At 41.3% G+C, this 15,713-nt stretch overlaps 1 protein-coding gene across 1 annotated transcript in view; it reads right to left on the bottom strand.

The window, feature by feature from the left end:
- SOHLH2 (spermatogenesis and oogenesis specific basic helix-loop-helix 2) overlaps positions 1 to 10,566 on the bottom strand; it is a gene marked incomplete at its 5' end in the record, with an annotated part of 45,787 nt that extends 35,221 nt beyond the window's left edge. Inside the window, one exon of the mRNA XM_023547223.2 lies at positions 10,268 to 10,566. Within this exon, the coding sequence (XP_023402991.1) occupies positions 10,268 to 10,566 (299 nt within the window). The remainder of the gene's footprint in view (positions 1 to 10,267) is intronic.
- Positions 10,567 to 15,713: the final 5,147 nt, after the last annotated feature.

Genomic DNA, 15,713 nt, shown 5'->3' with positions numbered 1-15,713 from the left:
AGCCTTGCTGGAGTGAGATGGAATCTCATTGTAGTTTTAATTTGCATTTCTCTAATGGCTAATGATCGAGAGCATCTTCCCATGTATCTGTTAGCTGCCTAAATATCTTCTTTAGTGAAGTACGTGTTCATATCCTTTGCCCACTTCTTGATTGGGTTGTTTGTCTTTTTGTGGTTGAGTTTTAACAGATTCATATAGATTAATGTTTTGTATTCTGTTTATGCCTTGTATTAGGGCTCCTAACATTGTCCCTATTTTTTCTTCCATGATCTTTATCGTTTTAGTCTTTATGTTTAGGTCTTTGATCCACTTGGAGTTAGTTTTTGTGCATGGTGTGAGGTATGGGTCCTGTTTCATTTTTTTTGCAAATGGATATCCAGTTATGCCAGCACCATTTGTTAAAAAGACTATCTTTTCCCCAATTAACTGACACTGGACCTTTGTCAAATATCAGCTGCTCATATGTGGATGGATTTATATCTGGGTTCTCAATTCTGTTCCACTGGTCTATGTGCCTGTTGTTGTACCAGTACCAGGCTGTTTTGACTACTGTGGCTGTATAATAGGTTCTAAAATCAGGTAGAGTGAGGCCTCCCATTTTCTTCTTCTTTTTCAGTGATGCTTTACTTATACAAGGCTTCTTTCCATTCCATATGAAGTTGGTGATTTGCTTCTCTATCACATTAAAAAATGACATTGGAATTTGAGTTGGAAGTGCATTGTATGTATAGACGGCTTTTGGTAGAATAGACATTTTTACTATGTTAAGTCTTCCTATCCATGAGCAAGGTATGTTTTTCCACTTAAGTAGGTCCTTTTTAATTTCTTGCACTAGTACTTTGTAGTTTTCTTTATATAGGTCTTTTACATCTTTGGTAAGATTTATTCCTAAGTATTTTATCTTCTTGGGGGTTACTGTGAATGGTATTGATTTGGTGATTTCCTCTTCAATGTTCTTTTTGTTGATGTAGAGGAATCCAAGTGATTTTTGTATGTTTATCTGGTATCCTGAAACTCTACTGAACTCTTTTATTAGTTTCAGTAGTTTTCTGGAGGATTCCTTAGGGTTTTCTGTGTATAAGATCATGTCATCTGCAAATAGAGATAATTTTACTTCCTCCTTGCCAATCCAGATGCCCTTTATTTCTTTGTCTAGCCTAATTGCTCTGGCTAGGACCTCTAACACAATGTTGAATAAGAGCGGTGATAAAGGGCATCCTTGTTTGGTTCCCGTTCTCAAGGGAAATGCTTTCAGGCTCTCTCCATTTAGAATTATGTTGGCTGTCGGCTTTGTATAGATGCCCTTTATTATGTTCAGGAATTTTCCTTCAATTCCTATTTTGCTGAGAGTTTTTATCATGAATGGATGTTGGACTTTGTCAAATGCCTTTTCTGCATCAATTGGTAAGAGCATGTGGTTTTTGTCTTTTTATTCATATGGTAGATTACATTAATGGTTTTTCTAATATTAAACCAGCCTCGCATACCGGGTATAAATCTCACTTGGTCGTGGTGAATTATTTTTTTGATATGTTGTTGAATTCTATTCGCTAGAATTTTGTTGAGAATTTTTGCATCTACATTCATGAGGGATATAGGTCTGTAATTTTCTTTTTTTGTGATGTCTTTACCTGGTTTTGGTATCAGGGAGATGGTGGCTTCATAGAATGAGGTAGGCAGTATTCCGTCATTTTCTATGCTTTGTAATACCTTAAGTAGTAGTGGTGTTAACTCTTCTCTGAAAGTTTGGTAGAACTCTGCAGTGAAGCCATCCGGGCCAGGGCTTTTTTTTGCTGGGAGTTTTTTGATTACCGTTTCAATCTCTTTTTTTGTTATGGGTCTATTTAGTTGTTCTACTTCTGATTGTGTTAGTTTAGGTAGGTAGTGTTTTTCCAAGAATTCATCCATTTCTTCTAGGTTTGCAAATTTGTTAGAGTACAATTTTTCATAGTAATCTGATATGATTCTTTTAATTTCAGTTGGGTCTGTTGTGATGTGGCCCATCTCGTTTCTTATTTGGGTTATTTGTTTCCTTTCCTGTATTTCTTTAGTCAGTCTGGCCAATGGTTTATCAATTTTGTTAATTTTTTCAAAGAACCAGCTTTTGGCTTTGTTAATTCTTTCAATTGTTTTTCTGTTCTGTAATTCATTTAGTTCAGCTCTAATTTTTATTATTTGTTTCCTTCTGGTGCCTGATGGGTTCTTTTGTTGCTCAGTTTCTATTTGTTCAAGTTGTAGGGACAGTTCTCTGATTTTGGCTCTTTCTTCTTCTTGTATGTGTGCATTTATCAATATAAATTGGCCTCTGAGGACTGCCTTTGCTGTGTCCCAAAAGGTTTTGGTATGATGTGTTTCCATTCTTGTTTGATTCTAGAATTTTTAATTCCACCTCTGATTTCTTTGATTATCCAGTGTTTTTTAACCAGGGTATTATTCAGTTTCCACGTAATTGATTTTTTTTTTTTTCCTTACTCTTCCTGTTGTCAATTTCTACTTTGATGGCCTTGTGGGTCAGAAAAGATACTCTGTATTATCTCAGTGCTTTGGATTTTGTTGAGGGTTGCTCTGTGACCTAGGATGTGGCCTATTCTGGAGAACGTTCCATGTGCATTGGAAAAGAATGCGTACTTTGCAGCTGTTGGGTGGAATGTTCTATTTATGTCTATGAGGTCAAGTTGGCTGATTGTGCTCTTTAGCTCTTCTGTATCTTTGTTGAGTTTCTTTCTAGATGTTCTATCCTTTATTGAGAGTGGTGCATTGAAGTCCCCTACTACTATTGTGGAACTGTCAATTTCCGTTTTTAGTGCTGGTAGAATGTGTTTTATGTATTTTGAAGCCCTTCATTGGGTGCACAGATGTTTATTATGATTAAGTCTTCATGATGGATTGTCCCTTTAATTATTATATAGTGCCCTTCTTTGCCTTTTATGGTGGATTGTGTTTTAAAGTCGATTCTGAGATTAGTATTGCCACTTGCTTTTTTCTTTGGTAGTTATTTGCTTTATATATTTTTTTCCATCCTTTGATTTTTAATAAGTTCACATCTTTGTTTGTAAGATGTGTCTCTTGTAGACAGCATATTGATGGATCCTATTTTTTTTAATCCATTCTGTCACTCTGTGTCTCTTTATGGGTGCATTTAGGCCATTTATATTCAGTATAATTATTGCTAGCTATGAGTTTATTGATGTCAATCTGTAGTGCTTTTTTTGTGGCGCTAACATTTCCTTTGTTCCTCTTACTTTCCTGTGCTGAGTTCCTTTTGTTTGTGGATTTCTTTTGTTTCTGTAGATTTTATTTTAATTGAGGCTTTATGTTTTTCTTATTTATTTTGATCAGTAGGTTTGTTAACTTTCTTTTTGGTTAGCTTCTAATTTACGCTTATCTTCCTAGGTTTGAACCAGTCTATTATTACTTGGTATCACCTTGCCTTCCTCTCCATCAGAAACATCTATACCTGCATCGTTTATTGCCATTTTATTGTTCTGACATTGTTCTCATTTACAGATTAACCTCTCTGGTTCCCTGTCACCATTCTTTTGGTTTCAGATAGTCCTTTAGAGTTCATTTCCTACGGTGGTATGTGGCTGGTACAATCTTGCATCCTAGATTCAGGCTGTGGTCTGATGTCATTTGTTCTCAGCCTGAAGGACTCCCTTTAATAATTCTTGTAGGTTTGGTTTTTACATATTCCCTTAATTTCTGTTTATCTGGAAATGTCCTAATTTTCCTATCATATCTGAACAAAAGTTTTACAGGATATATTATTCATGGTTGGCAGTTTTTTTTCTTTCAAGGGTTTATATATGTCATCCCATTGCCTTCTTGACTGCATGTCTTCTGAAAGTCAGCAGTTTGAACCCATAAGCCGCTCTTCAGCAGAAAGCTGTGGCAGTCTGCTGCTGTAAAGGTTACTGCCTTAGAAACCCCATGGGGCAGTTCTACTCTGACCTGCTGGGTCACTGTGAGTCAGAATCAATTTGATGGCAGTGGGTATTAAGAATGTTAGCCTATAATTGAGACGTGTTAGTCTTTGAGAATATCAGTCTTTAAGATACCAGTAATTTCATAGATGATAAAAATTGTTCAACAATTAACATCTACCTTACAGCATAGTTCTTCTGTAAGAATAAATTTAGGGATTTTTTTTTTTAAGGAGACTGCTTTCATTTTATCCTAAAATAAGGCTAATACTACATCTAATGCTAAAAAAAACAAACCTATTGCCACCGAGTTGATTCTGGCTCATAACGACCCTATAGGACAGACTAGAACTGCCTCATGGGGTTTCCAGGGCTGTAAATCTTATGGAAGCAGATTTGTACATTAATTCTTACACAGATAAAAATCTGTGTGGCATGTACATATATAGATTTGTGATCAAGTGCTCTAATAATGAACAAAATATGGACATGTTTATAGAAAGTGTAATAGTTAATGTCATGTGTAAACTTGGCTAGGCTGTGATTCTCTGTAGTTTAGCAGATGCTGGACTGCTTATTCCTCCATGACATAATGTAATCACCTTCCACAATATGATCATCCACTCACTTGAAAAGGGGGTGTGGCCTGCCTCTAGTGTTTAAATGGATATTCTGGCAGAGCTCTCTCTCTCTTGATCTCGCACTCTTGTAGTCGCCTGACCTTCGGTTCCTGGGATATAAGCCTGCGGAAGTCTCCAGCCTACCTCCTGACCTGAAGATTTTGGGTTCACCAGATCCTGCAACCCCATGAGCCATCACAGGTCTCCTGCCTGCTGCCTGACCCATGGATTTGGGACTTGCCAGTCCCCACAACTGCGTGACCCATTTCATTGAAGTAAGTTTCTCTGTATATATTTATACATGCTTCATTGGTTTTGCTCCTCTAGAGAACCCAGGCTAAGACAGTAAGCCCCTCATTCACTGAGGGACCATATAATGCCCAGAGAGAGATAGGTAATGCAAACAGTTTATATTTTCCTAGAGCTATCTGGATTTTGAGATATTACAAAAACAGGAGCAAAGACCTCTAAGGAGAAAAAAACTCAGATACCGCAGAAGAAAAGATAACTGAGACTCTTCATTTTGGTTTAGTCATTAAATTTTAGTCAAATTCAAAAAACAAAGTGCTTTAGGAAAGATAAAGGTTTAAACTTCTTATAAATGGGGCAATGTCTTTATAGGACTTATAACTCCAAGAGAAAACAAAGGTTGAAAAGTAAAACTTTCCTTCATAACAGGTTAAATAATTGATGTATGACAAACTCATGATCTATCCTTAAGTACAATTCTGTCAGTGATAGGATAATATCCATACGCCTACAAGAAAAACCAGTTAATACAAGTATTATTCAAATTTATGCACCAACCACTAGGGCCAAAGATGAATAGAAGATTTTTATCAGCTGCTGCAGTCTGAAATTGATTGAACATGCAATCAAGATGCATTGATAATTACTGGCGATTGGAATGCAAAAGTTGGAAACAAAGAAGAAGGATCAGTAGTTGGAAAATACGGCCTTGGTGACAGAAACAATCTCGGAGATCGAATGATAGAATTTTGCAAGACCAACGACTTCTTCATTGCAAATACCTTCTTTCACCAACATAAACAGCAACATGGACCTCACCAGATGGAACATACAGGAATCAAATCAACTACATCTGTGGAAAGAGACGATGGAAAAGCTCAATATCATCAGTCAGAACAAGGCCAGGAGCTGACTCTGAAACGGACCATCCATTGCTCATATGCAAGTTCAAGCTGAAACTGAAGAAAATCAGAGCAAGTCCATGAGACTTAAATTTGACCTTGAGTATATCCCACCTGAATTTAGAGACCATCTGAAGAAAAGATTTGACGCACTGAACACTAGTGACTGCAGACCAGATGAGTTGTGGAATGATATCAAGGACATCATCCATGAAGAAAGCAAGAGGTCACTGAAAAGACAGGAAAGAAAGAAAAGACCAAGGTGGATGTCAGAGGAGACTCTGAAACTTGCTCTTGAGCATCGAGCAGCTAAAGCAAAAGGAAGAATTGATGAAGTAAAGGAACTGAACAGAAGATTTCAAAGGGCCTCTCGAGAAGACAAAGTAAAGTATTATAATGACGTGTGCAAAGAGCTGGAGATGGAAAACCAAAAGGGAAGAACACACTCGCCGTTTCTCAAGCTGAAAGAACTGAAGAAAAAATTCAAGCCTCGAGTTGCAATAGTGAAAGATTCCATGAGGAAAATATTAAATGATGCAGGAAGCACTAAAAGAAGATGGAAGGAACACACAGAATCATTATACCAAAAAGAATTAGTCGATATTCAACCATTTCGAGAGGTGGCATGTGATCAGGAACCTATGGTACTGAAGGAAGAAGTCCAAGCTGCTCTGAAGGCATTGGAGAAAAACAAGGCTCCAGGAAGTCATGGAATATCAATTGAGACGTTTCAACAAACAGATGCAGCGCTGGAGGTGCTCACTCATCTATGCCAAGAAATATGGAAGACAGCTTCCTGGCCAACTGACTTGAAGAGATCCATATTTATGCCTAATTTCCATTTCTATGGAAATTATAGAACAATATCATTAATATCACACACAAGCAAAATTTTGCTGAAGATCATTCAAAAATGGCTACAGCAGTATATCGACAGGGAACTGCCAGAAATTCAGGCCGGTTTCAGAAGAGGACGTGGAACCAGGGATATCATTGCTGATGTCAGATGGATCCTGGCTGAAAGCAGAGAACACCAGAAGGATGTTTACCTCTGTTTTATTGACAATGCAAAAGCATTCGACTGTGTGGATCATTACAAACTATGGATAACACTGCAAAGAATGGCAATTCCAGAACACTTAATTGCGCTCATGAGGAACCTTTACATAGATTAAGAGCCAGTTGTTCCTACAGAACAAGGGGGTACTGATTGGTTTAAAGTCAGGAAAGGTGTTCGTTGTTCACCCACACAGTGCTCTTTCTTCTACACAGTACTCATTCTCCATCCACGCGGCGTTCATTCTCCATCCACGCGGCGTTCATTCTCCATCCACGCGGCGTTCATTCTCCATCCACGCGGCGTTCATTCTCCATCCACGCGGCGTTCATTCTCCATCCACGCGGCGTTCATTCTCCATCCACGCGGCGTTCATTCTCCATCCACGCGGCGTTCATTCTCCATCCACGCGGCGTTCATTCTCCATCCACGCGGCGTTCATTCTCCATCCACGCGGCGTTCATTCTCCATCCACGCGGCGTTCATTCTCCATCCACGCGGCGTTCATTCTCCATCCACGCGGCGTTCATTCTCCATCCACGCGGCGTTCATTCTCCATCCACGCGGCGTTCATTCTCCATCCACGCGGCGTTCATTCTTCATCCACAGGGTGTTCATTCTTCATCCACAGGGTGTTCATTTTTCATCCCCGCGGTGGTAATTCTTCATCCACAGGGTACTCATTCTTCATCCACACCGTACTCATTCTTGATCCACAGGGTACTCATTCTTCCTTCCCGTGGTGCTCATTCTCCGTCCACACGATACTCATTCTCCATCCACACAGTGTTAATTCTTCATCCACAGGGTACTCATTTATGCCTACAGCCAACGTGGAGGATACCTGCCATGTGCCTGGACTGGGCGCTGAGACTAGCACCCATAAGAGACAAGAAAAACAAATGCAGGTGTATTCCACAAATCATGTTTTTTTTTTTTCTTTTTTCTGTTCAAACAAATGCTTTTACAACAAAATAACTAGCACATCCACATCTGAACACTTAGCATCTTCATCTCTCTTCTTTTTCCTGCTGGGAAATCTTAAGCTAGGCTATTCAGAGCAATGACTGCCACACTGGGGAGGATCCAGTAGTGAGCATCACACTGGAAATCCTTCTCTTTACCCTCCTAGGTTTCAGTAACTGTGTACTGGTGGCACAATGGCTAAGTGCTCAGCTCCTAACCAAAAGGTTGACGGTTCAAACCCACCCAGCCATTCCATGGAGAAAAAGATTTGGTGATCTGATCCCGTAAAGATTATAACCTAGATCTGGGGTCTTAAAAGTTAGCAAGTGGCCATCTAAGATGCATCAATTGGTCTCAATGTACCTAGAGCAAAGGAGAATGAAGAACACCAAAGACACAAGGAAAATATGAGCCCAAGGAAAAGAAAGGGCCACGTAAACCAGAGACTCCAGCAGCCCGAGACCGGAAGAACTAGATGGTGCCCTACTACCACCAATGACTGCCCTGACAGGGAACACAACAGAGACTCCCTGATGGAGCAGGAGAAAAGTGGGATGAAGACCTCAAATTCTAATAAAAAAGACTAGACTTAATGGCTGGACTGAGACTGGAGGGACCTCTGGGGTCATGGCCCCCAGACTCTCTGTTAGCCCAAAACTAAAACCATTCTCGAAGCCAATTCTTCAGACAAAGATCAGACTGCACTATAAGATATAATGATACCGGTGAGGAGTGTGGTTCTTAGTGCAAGTAGACACATGAGACTATGTGGGCAGCTCATGTCCGGAGGTGAGATGAGAAGGCAGAGGGGCACAGGGGCTGGATGAAAGGACACGAGAAATATGGGGTGGAGAAAAGGTGTGTGCTGTCACATCGTAGGGAGAACAATTAGGGTCACGTAACAATGTGTGTGTAAGTTTTTGCATGAAAAACTGACTTGAATTGTAAACTTCTACTTAAAGCGCAATTAAAAAAAGAGAGAGAAATACTACCAAAAAAAAAAAAAAAGATTACAGCATAAAAAGCCTTATGGGGCAGTTCTAATCTGTAACATGGGGTCGCTATGGGTCAGAATCGACTCAACAGTACCTAACAATGACAACAGACATAAAATTTTGTTCTTCTTTTTTAAAATAATATTTTATTGTGTTTTCAGTAAGAGTTTACACAGCAAATTAGTTTCCCATTTGACAAATTCTACGTAAATTATTCAGTGACATTAGTTAACATTTTTCACAATGGGTCAACATTCTCTTTAATTGCTTTCTTATTGTTCCATTTCTAGTGCTCTAGTTTCCCTGCCCCCTTATCTTCTCATCTTTGCCTTAGAGTAATTGTGACCTTTTGGTCTCATATAGATGGGTTTTTAATGGAGCACCATACTCACGGGTAATAGCCTTTATTTTGTATATGCTAATCTCTTATGGTGACCTCAGGAGGTTGTTTTGGTTCAGGGCCTAAAGAGTATCTCAGAGTGATAGTCTCAGGGAGTCCTCCAGTCTCAACCAGTCCAGTGGGTCTGTTTTTTTATTTGTTTTTTCAAATTTGAGGTTCCGTTCCACAGTTTTCTCCCATTCTATCTGGGTCCATCTATTGTGGCCCTGATTAGAATGGTTGATAGTGGTAGTCGGGCACCATCTAGTTCTTCTGGTCTCGGGATGAGGTCATGGTACATGTAAACTATCTGTCCTGTAAAGTAGTTTCTTCTCTGAGTCTTTGTTTCCTTCTTTCTCTCTTGCTCCGGATGAGTAGAGACCAATAGTTGTATCTTAGATGGCCCCTTACAAGCTTTTAAGACCCCAGATGCTACTCACCAAATTAGGATGTAAAACATAAACTGAATGAACTATATTATGTCAACTGACCAAGATGTCCCATGATACTATGATCGTAATCCTTTAAACGCAGAAAACAAATCCCACAAGGTGTTTGGTTATGCCTAAGAAGTATTCATAACTGTGCCCCCTATGTGCTTCATTACCTATATGAATATATGTGCAGTCACATACATGTATATATGTATATGCATGTACACACCTAGACGTATACATATTTACTCACATATACATACCTACACACATACGTGCCTACATACATACATATATACCTGCATATATTTTTTAGTTGTTGTCGCTACTGTTTCAAAATTATATATTACCAACAGATCCTTTTTGCTTGTTTACTTCTTAGTGACATCGTTCAGCTTTGTCATACTGCGCACACTTCACCCTCATTCAGTGTTACCTTTCCCATCACCAAAAATAACAAATGCCTACTATTTAGACAGTGAATTCCCCTCTCCCCAAACCCCCACCCCAGGAAACCACTAAAAACACTACTTTCTGTACTCCCTATTACTTTTAAGCTAAAATGGTAATTCTTACAGTAACACGCCAAACTGATGATAAAAACATGTTGATTCTGCCCATGAAAAATATTCCTCATTTAAAAATTAAAGTAGAAATAGTGTTATCTTTTAAAGAGTTTTTATAAAATTAGGTATTAATAAATCTATTTTAAAGATGTAGAGTCAAAGCTCTTGAAGTTTACCTAATCAACTTCACAGCTTCCAGCTCCTCAGTAATTGGTAAAGATGTCATCTTTAGAAAAACCATGTTGAATGTGCACTCATCCAGAAACGCTGCCACTTTCTTCACATCACTCACGGTGACAGTGACTTCTGCTGTACTTGAAAATAATTTCTGTACAGTGTCAGCCAGGTTCACAATGGTGACATCTCCGACTAATAAGAGGTCTATTTTTACCTGAAAGAGAAGGAAGAAAAACACAACCACCACATAAGTAACACCAGGCAGAGAGAAAATCTCGTGTACAGAAGGACAAAAGGATCAAAGGCTACAAACAGCACAACAACCATCTACACTGCTATTCTGAGCTTCTCGGCAGCAGGAACCATGCACGTCACAGCCTCAGAACCCAAGGGTCCCAAGGTCATGCCATTTTACTGTGGTTTCCCTGCAAGTGTCTCTAGTCCTATTAAGAGCAGACAGGGTTCTAAAGGCCTGGCTTCCCAAATGACCACCTTGTGGGAAAATCCACTCACTGCTGAGAGAACCAAACCTGTGACTCTACGACTCATTTTGGTGAAGCACGTACTCCAGAGAATAGCTGTAGGTGTTGGGTGCCATCCAGTCCATTCCAACTCGTTCTGGTGCAGCACATACTACAGAGAATAGCTGTAGCTGTTGGGTGTCATCCAGTCCATTCCAACTCGTTCTGGTGAAGCACATACTCCAGAGAATAGCTGTAGCTGTTGGGTGTCATCCAGTCCATTCCAACTCGTTCTGGTGAAGCACATACTCCAGAGAATAGCTGTAGGTGTTGGGTGCCATCCAGTCCATTCCAACTCGTTCTGGTGAAGCACATACTCCAGAGAATAGCTGTAGCTGTTGGGTGTCATCCAGTCCATTCCAACTCGTTCTTGTGAAGCACATACTCCAGAGGATAGCTGTAGGTGTTGGGTGCCATCCAGTCCATTCTAACTCGTTCTGGTGAAGCACGTACTCCAGAGAATAGCTGTAGCTGTTGGGTGTCATCCAGTCCATTCCAACTCGTTCTGGTGAAGCACATACTCCAGAGAATAGCTGTAGCTGTTGGGTGTCATCCAGTCCATTCCAACTCGTTCTGGTGAAGCACATACTCCAGAGAATAGCTGTAGCTGTTGGGTGCCATCCAGTCCATTCCAACTCGTTCTGGTGAAGCACGTACTCCAGAGAATAGCTGTAGCTGTTGGGTGCCATCCAGTCCATTCCAACTCATTCTGGTGAAGCACGTACTCCAGAGAATAGCTGTAGCTGTTGGGTGTCATCCAGTCCATTCCAACTCGTTCTGGTGAAGCACCTACTCCAGAGAATAGCTGTAGGTGTTGGGTGCCATCCAGTCCATTCCAACTCGTTCTGGTGAAGCACATACTCCAGAGAATAGCTGTAGCTGTTGGGTGCCATCCAGTCCACTCTGACTCACGGCAACCCATGTGACAGAGCAGAACTGCTCCATAGGGTTTTCTAGGCTGTAATCTTTACAAGCGAAAATCATCAGGTCTTTCTCCCACAGAGTGGCTGGTGAGTTTAAACCACCGACCTTGCGGTTAGCAGCTGAGCACTTAACAATTATACAACCAGGGCTCCTTCCAGAAGCCAAAGAAAGACCTAAGTTCCTCAATCCTGAGTAACACTGCCAATTGAGTCTTCTGAATGAAGTATAGATGCTATTCAGATTCTAGTATTAAAGCCCAGAAGGTTCTTTATTCCTATTCGGGGATATTTTCAAGCATATTCAATAAGGAGATGTATACATTATTTCCTTTTTTACCATTTATTTCTCTACAGCTTAGCGGTTTAGTCTCTTTAAATTAAAAAAAAAAAGAACATTTTATTTTTTTTTTGGTGAAAATGTGCACAACCAAACATGCTCCCACTCAACGATTTCTATACACAATGTTCAGTGACATTGGCTGCATTCTTCACAATGAATCCATCTGTTTTAACTCATTGCCATGGAGTTGATTCCGACTCATAGTGACCCCGTGTGATAGAGTAGAACTGCCCATAGGGTTTCCTAGGCTGTCATCTTTATGGGAACAGATCACCACAGCTTTCTCCTATGGAGAGGCTGGCAGGTTCAAACCACTGACCTTCAGTTAGCAGCTGGGAGCTTAACCATTCCTGTTACTTGTTTCACTCCCATTAACTAAGTCTCACCGCTTTATCTTTGTTATCTAGTACTGCTATAAAATACCACAAGCGAATGGCTTTAACAAACAGAAATATATTGTCTCACAGTAGGAGGCTAGAAGTCTGAATGCAGGGTGCCAGTGCTAGGGGTAGGTTAGCTTTCTCTCAGCTCTGTAGGAGGGTTCTTTTCATCAGTCTTCCCCTGGTCTAGGAGCTTCTCAGTGCAGGAACCCCGGGTCCAAAGAATGCACTCCACTCCTGGCTTTTCTTGCTTGGTGGTAATAAGGTCCCCCTCTCCTCACTTCTCTCTTTTATATCTCAAAAGAGATTGACTCAAGATATGATCTAATTCTACAGATTGAGTCCTGCCTCATTAAATTAACTGCCTCTAACCCTGCCTCATTAACATCATACAGATTAGGATTTACAACACACAGGATAACTACATCACATCACAAAATGAAGGACAACCACATAATACCAGGAATCATGGCCTAGCCAAGTTAACACACATTTTGGGGGGACACAATTCAATCCATAAAAGGCCCCCAACCTTCTCATCTGTGCTTTAGAGTAACTGCTGTCCACTTTATCTCATGTAGATTATTTTTTAAAAGAGCACAGTATTCAAGGGTAACATTCTTTACTTTTTGAGCTAACCTGCTATTTAGTTAAAAGGTAACTTCAGGGGATAGCTTCACTTCAAGGTTTAAAGAGTATCTCAGAGCAGTAGTCTTGGGAACTCCTCAAGCCTCAGGGGTCCAATAAATTCTATTTTCTTCTCTATGGAAAACGAACAAAAGAGAACCTACAGAAAATGCCAAAGAACAGAGGTGCTTGAACTAATAGAAACATCCAGTAGACAGTGAAAATACCAGGCCATAGATGGCAACCAACAATGACAGACAGGTCCACGTGAGAAAATGGATTGGGGAGTTGACCAGGCAGTCAAGCCAAAAAAAAGTAGGTGAAGGAATTGGAAATACTTGTAGGAGTAATAAGGCAGTTTGCCAAAGACTCAACTCTACCGAGCAGAATGTGCTGTAGGAAGATCTCTTCAGCCTGGTTTCCCAAGGTTGCTGGAAAGAACCAGCAGCAAGAAACCAGGCAAGTGTTTAAAGTAAGCAAAGCTTCTACATTTGTATCTGCACACCTTCTAATTTTCCTCTCTCTTAAAAAAGCTAGTCTTTCTTTACCATCTTTCTGCCCCAATTCAATCCCCTCCCTAGAAGCACCCAATAAATGAAAAAAACAAATTCCTTACCGTAGAAACAATTCCAACTCATAGCAACTGTAGAAAATCAAACCAAACCCATTGCCGTCCAGTCAATTCCAATTCATAGTGACCCTATGGGACAGAGCTGACCTGTCCCATAAGGTTTCTAAGGAGTGGCTGGAGGGTTTGAACTGCAAACCTTTTGGTTTGCAGCTGTAGTTCTTAACCACTGAGTCACCAGAGCTCCAGCTACCCTATTCAAAAAAAAAAACGCAAACCCGTTGCCATCAAATCGATTCAGACTCATAGTGACCCTATAGGACAGAGTAGAACTTCCCCATAGGGTTTCCAAGGAGTGGCTGGTGGATTCAAATATTGCCCACCTTCTGGTTAGGAGCCAAACTCTTAACCACTGCACAACCAGGGTCCCAGGGCTCCTACAGAGGTCTGGAAATTACTCAGGAGCCTTGCTCCACATAGTTTGTTTTCTTTAGAGAACAGTTCTTGGGTTTTACCCTGGGATTAAAATTCAAAGCCCTGCTGCTCCTGCCCAGAGAGTCCTGGAGAAAGGGACTGTGAGCCCACTGCCCAGCTGCTCTGCAGACAGTTTCCTCATTACCTGGGTGATCACCTTCAGGCCCACTATGATCCATGCACCTCTTAACAGCAAGCCTGGAATTGTTGAATTGTTCTACCTCTGCACTTATTTTCCTGTATTTAAGAAGGAGCCCTGGTGGTGCAACGGTTAAGCCCCCAGCTGCTAACCTCAAGGTTGGAGGTTCAAACTTACCAACTGCCATGTGGGAGAAAGATGTGGCAGCTTGCCCTGGTAAAGATTATAGCCCTGGAAACCCTATTTGACTCGATTCTGTCCTATATGGTTGTTATGAGTCAGAATCAACGTGACGGCAGTGAGTTTTGATTGTTTTGTGTTGGGGGGGTATTTCTTTTAAGCTGTGGTGGTCTACTTTTGTTTTGGTGGCAATTTGATCCCATCTGCTTTCTAAGCTTTAAGTTTTTCTGTGAATTATTTTTTTTTAATATTCACAGAGAAGCTGACTTGTTCAAACCAAGCTCTCACTGAACACCAGGCATTGGGTGCTTATGACTCCTTGACTCTGAACTTGGAGTGACCGCTCCCCAGCCCCTTATTCTTCCAAACACATACTCACCAAAAACAGGGTCAGTGTTTGCAAGGACCTGCTGCTGTGGAACCTGGGGAGGCCTGGGAGGTTGACAGGGGTGCTCCAGTCACAGACAGCCAATCCCACCACATGCCCACCCTACTCTAAACAGGATAAAAATTCAGACTTCTCTGCATAGGCCGCACAGCCCGTCAGCCTTATTTCCTTCTAAGGAGCCCTGGTGGCACAAATGTTAAAGCACTCGGATGCTGACCCAAAGGCTGGCGGTTCACACCCACCTGGCAGTACTATGAAAAAAGGACTGGCAGTCTGCTTCTGTAAAAACTACAGCCGAGAAAATTTTATACGGCAATTCTACTCTGTCACGTGGGGCTGCTATGGGTTGGAATCAACTCAACGGCACATACTTCCTTTCACTTCACTGAAATACCCTACATTCTATGAAGTTTGTGTAACATTTTCAAATTAGATTTGAAACTTGGAATTTCTAGAGAACTCAGTGCCCCTTCTAATGCGTTTCCTTTCAATATACAAAGATTTTTAATCTCCACTAGCAACATGTGACTCTCAGCCACCTGAATCCTCTTAGGTGCAGACTGCTGTTGAATCTCCACTGCAGCTCGATCTTTTCTATACCAATACACTCCCTCGTGTCCTGCACCAGGACGCTCGCTCGTGTCCTGCACCAGGACGCTCGCTCGTGTCCTGCACCAGGACGCTCGCTCGTGTCCTGCACCAGGACGCTCCCTCGTGTCCTGCACCAGGACGCTCCCTCGTGTCCTGCACCAGGACGCTCCCTCGTGTCCTGCACCAGGACGCTCCCTCGTGTCCTGCACCAGGACGCTCCCTCGTGTCCTGCACCAGGACGCTCCCTCGTGTCCTGCACCAGGACGCTCCCTCGTGTCCTGCACCAGGACGCTCCCTCGTGTCCTGCACCAGGA

This window comes from Loxodonta africana, chromosome 17 (genome assembly GCF_030014295.1).
Source record: "Loxodonta africana isolate mLoxAfr1 chromosome 17, mLoxAfr1.hap2, whole genome shotgun sequence".
In the NCBI taxonomy this organism is placed as follows: Eukaryota; Metazoa; Chordata; class Mammalia; order Proboscidea; family Elephantidae; genus Loxodonta; species Loxodonta africana.
This window is presented reverse-complemented; position numbering and strand designations above follow the sequence as displayed.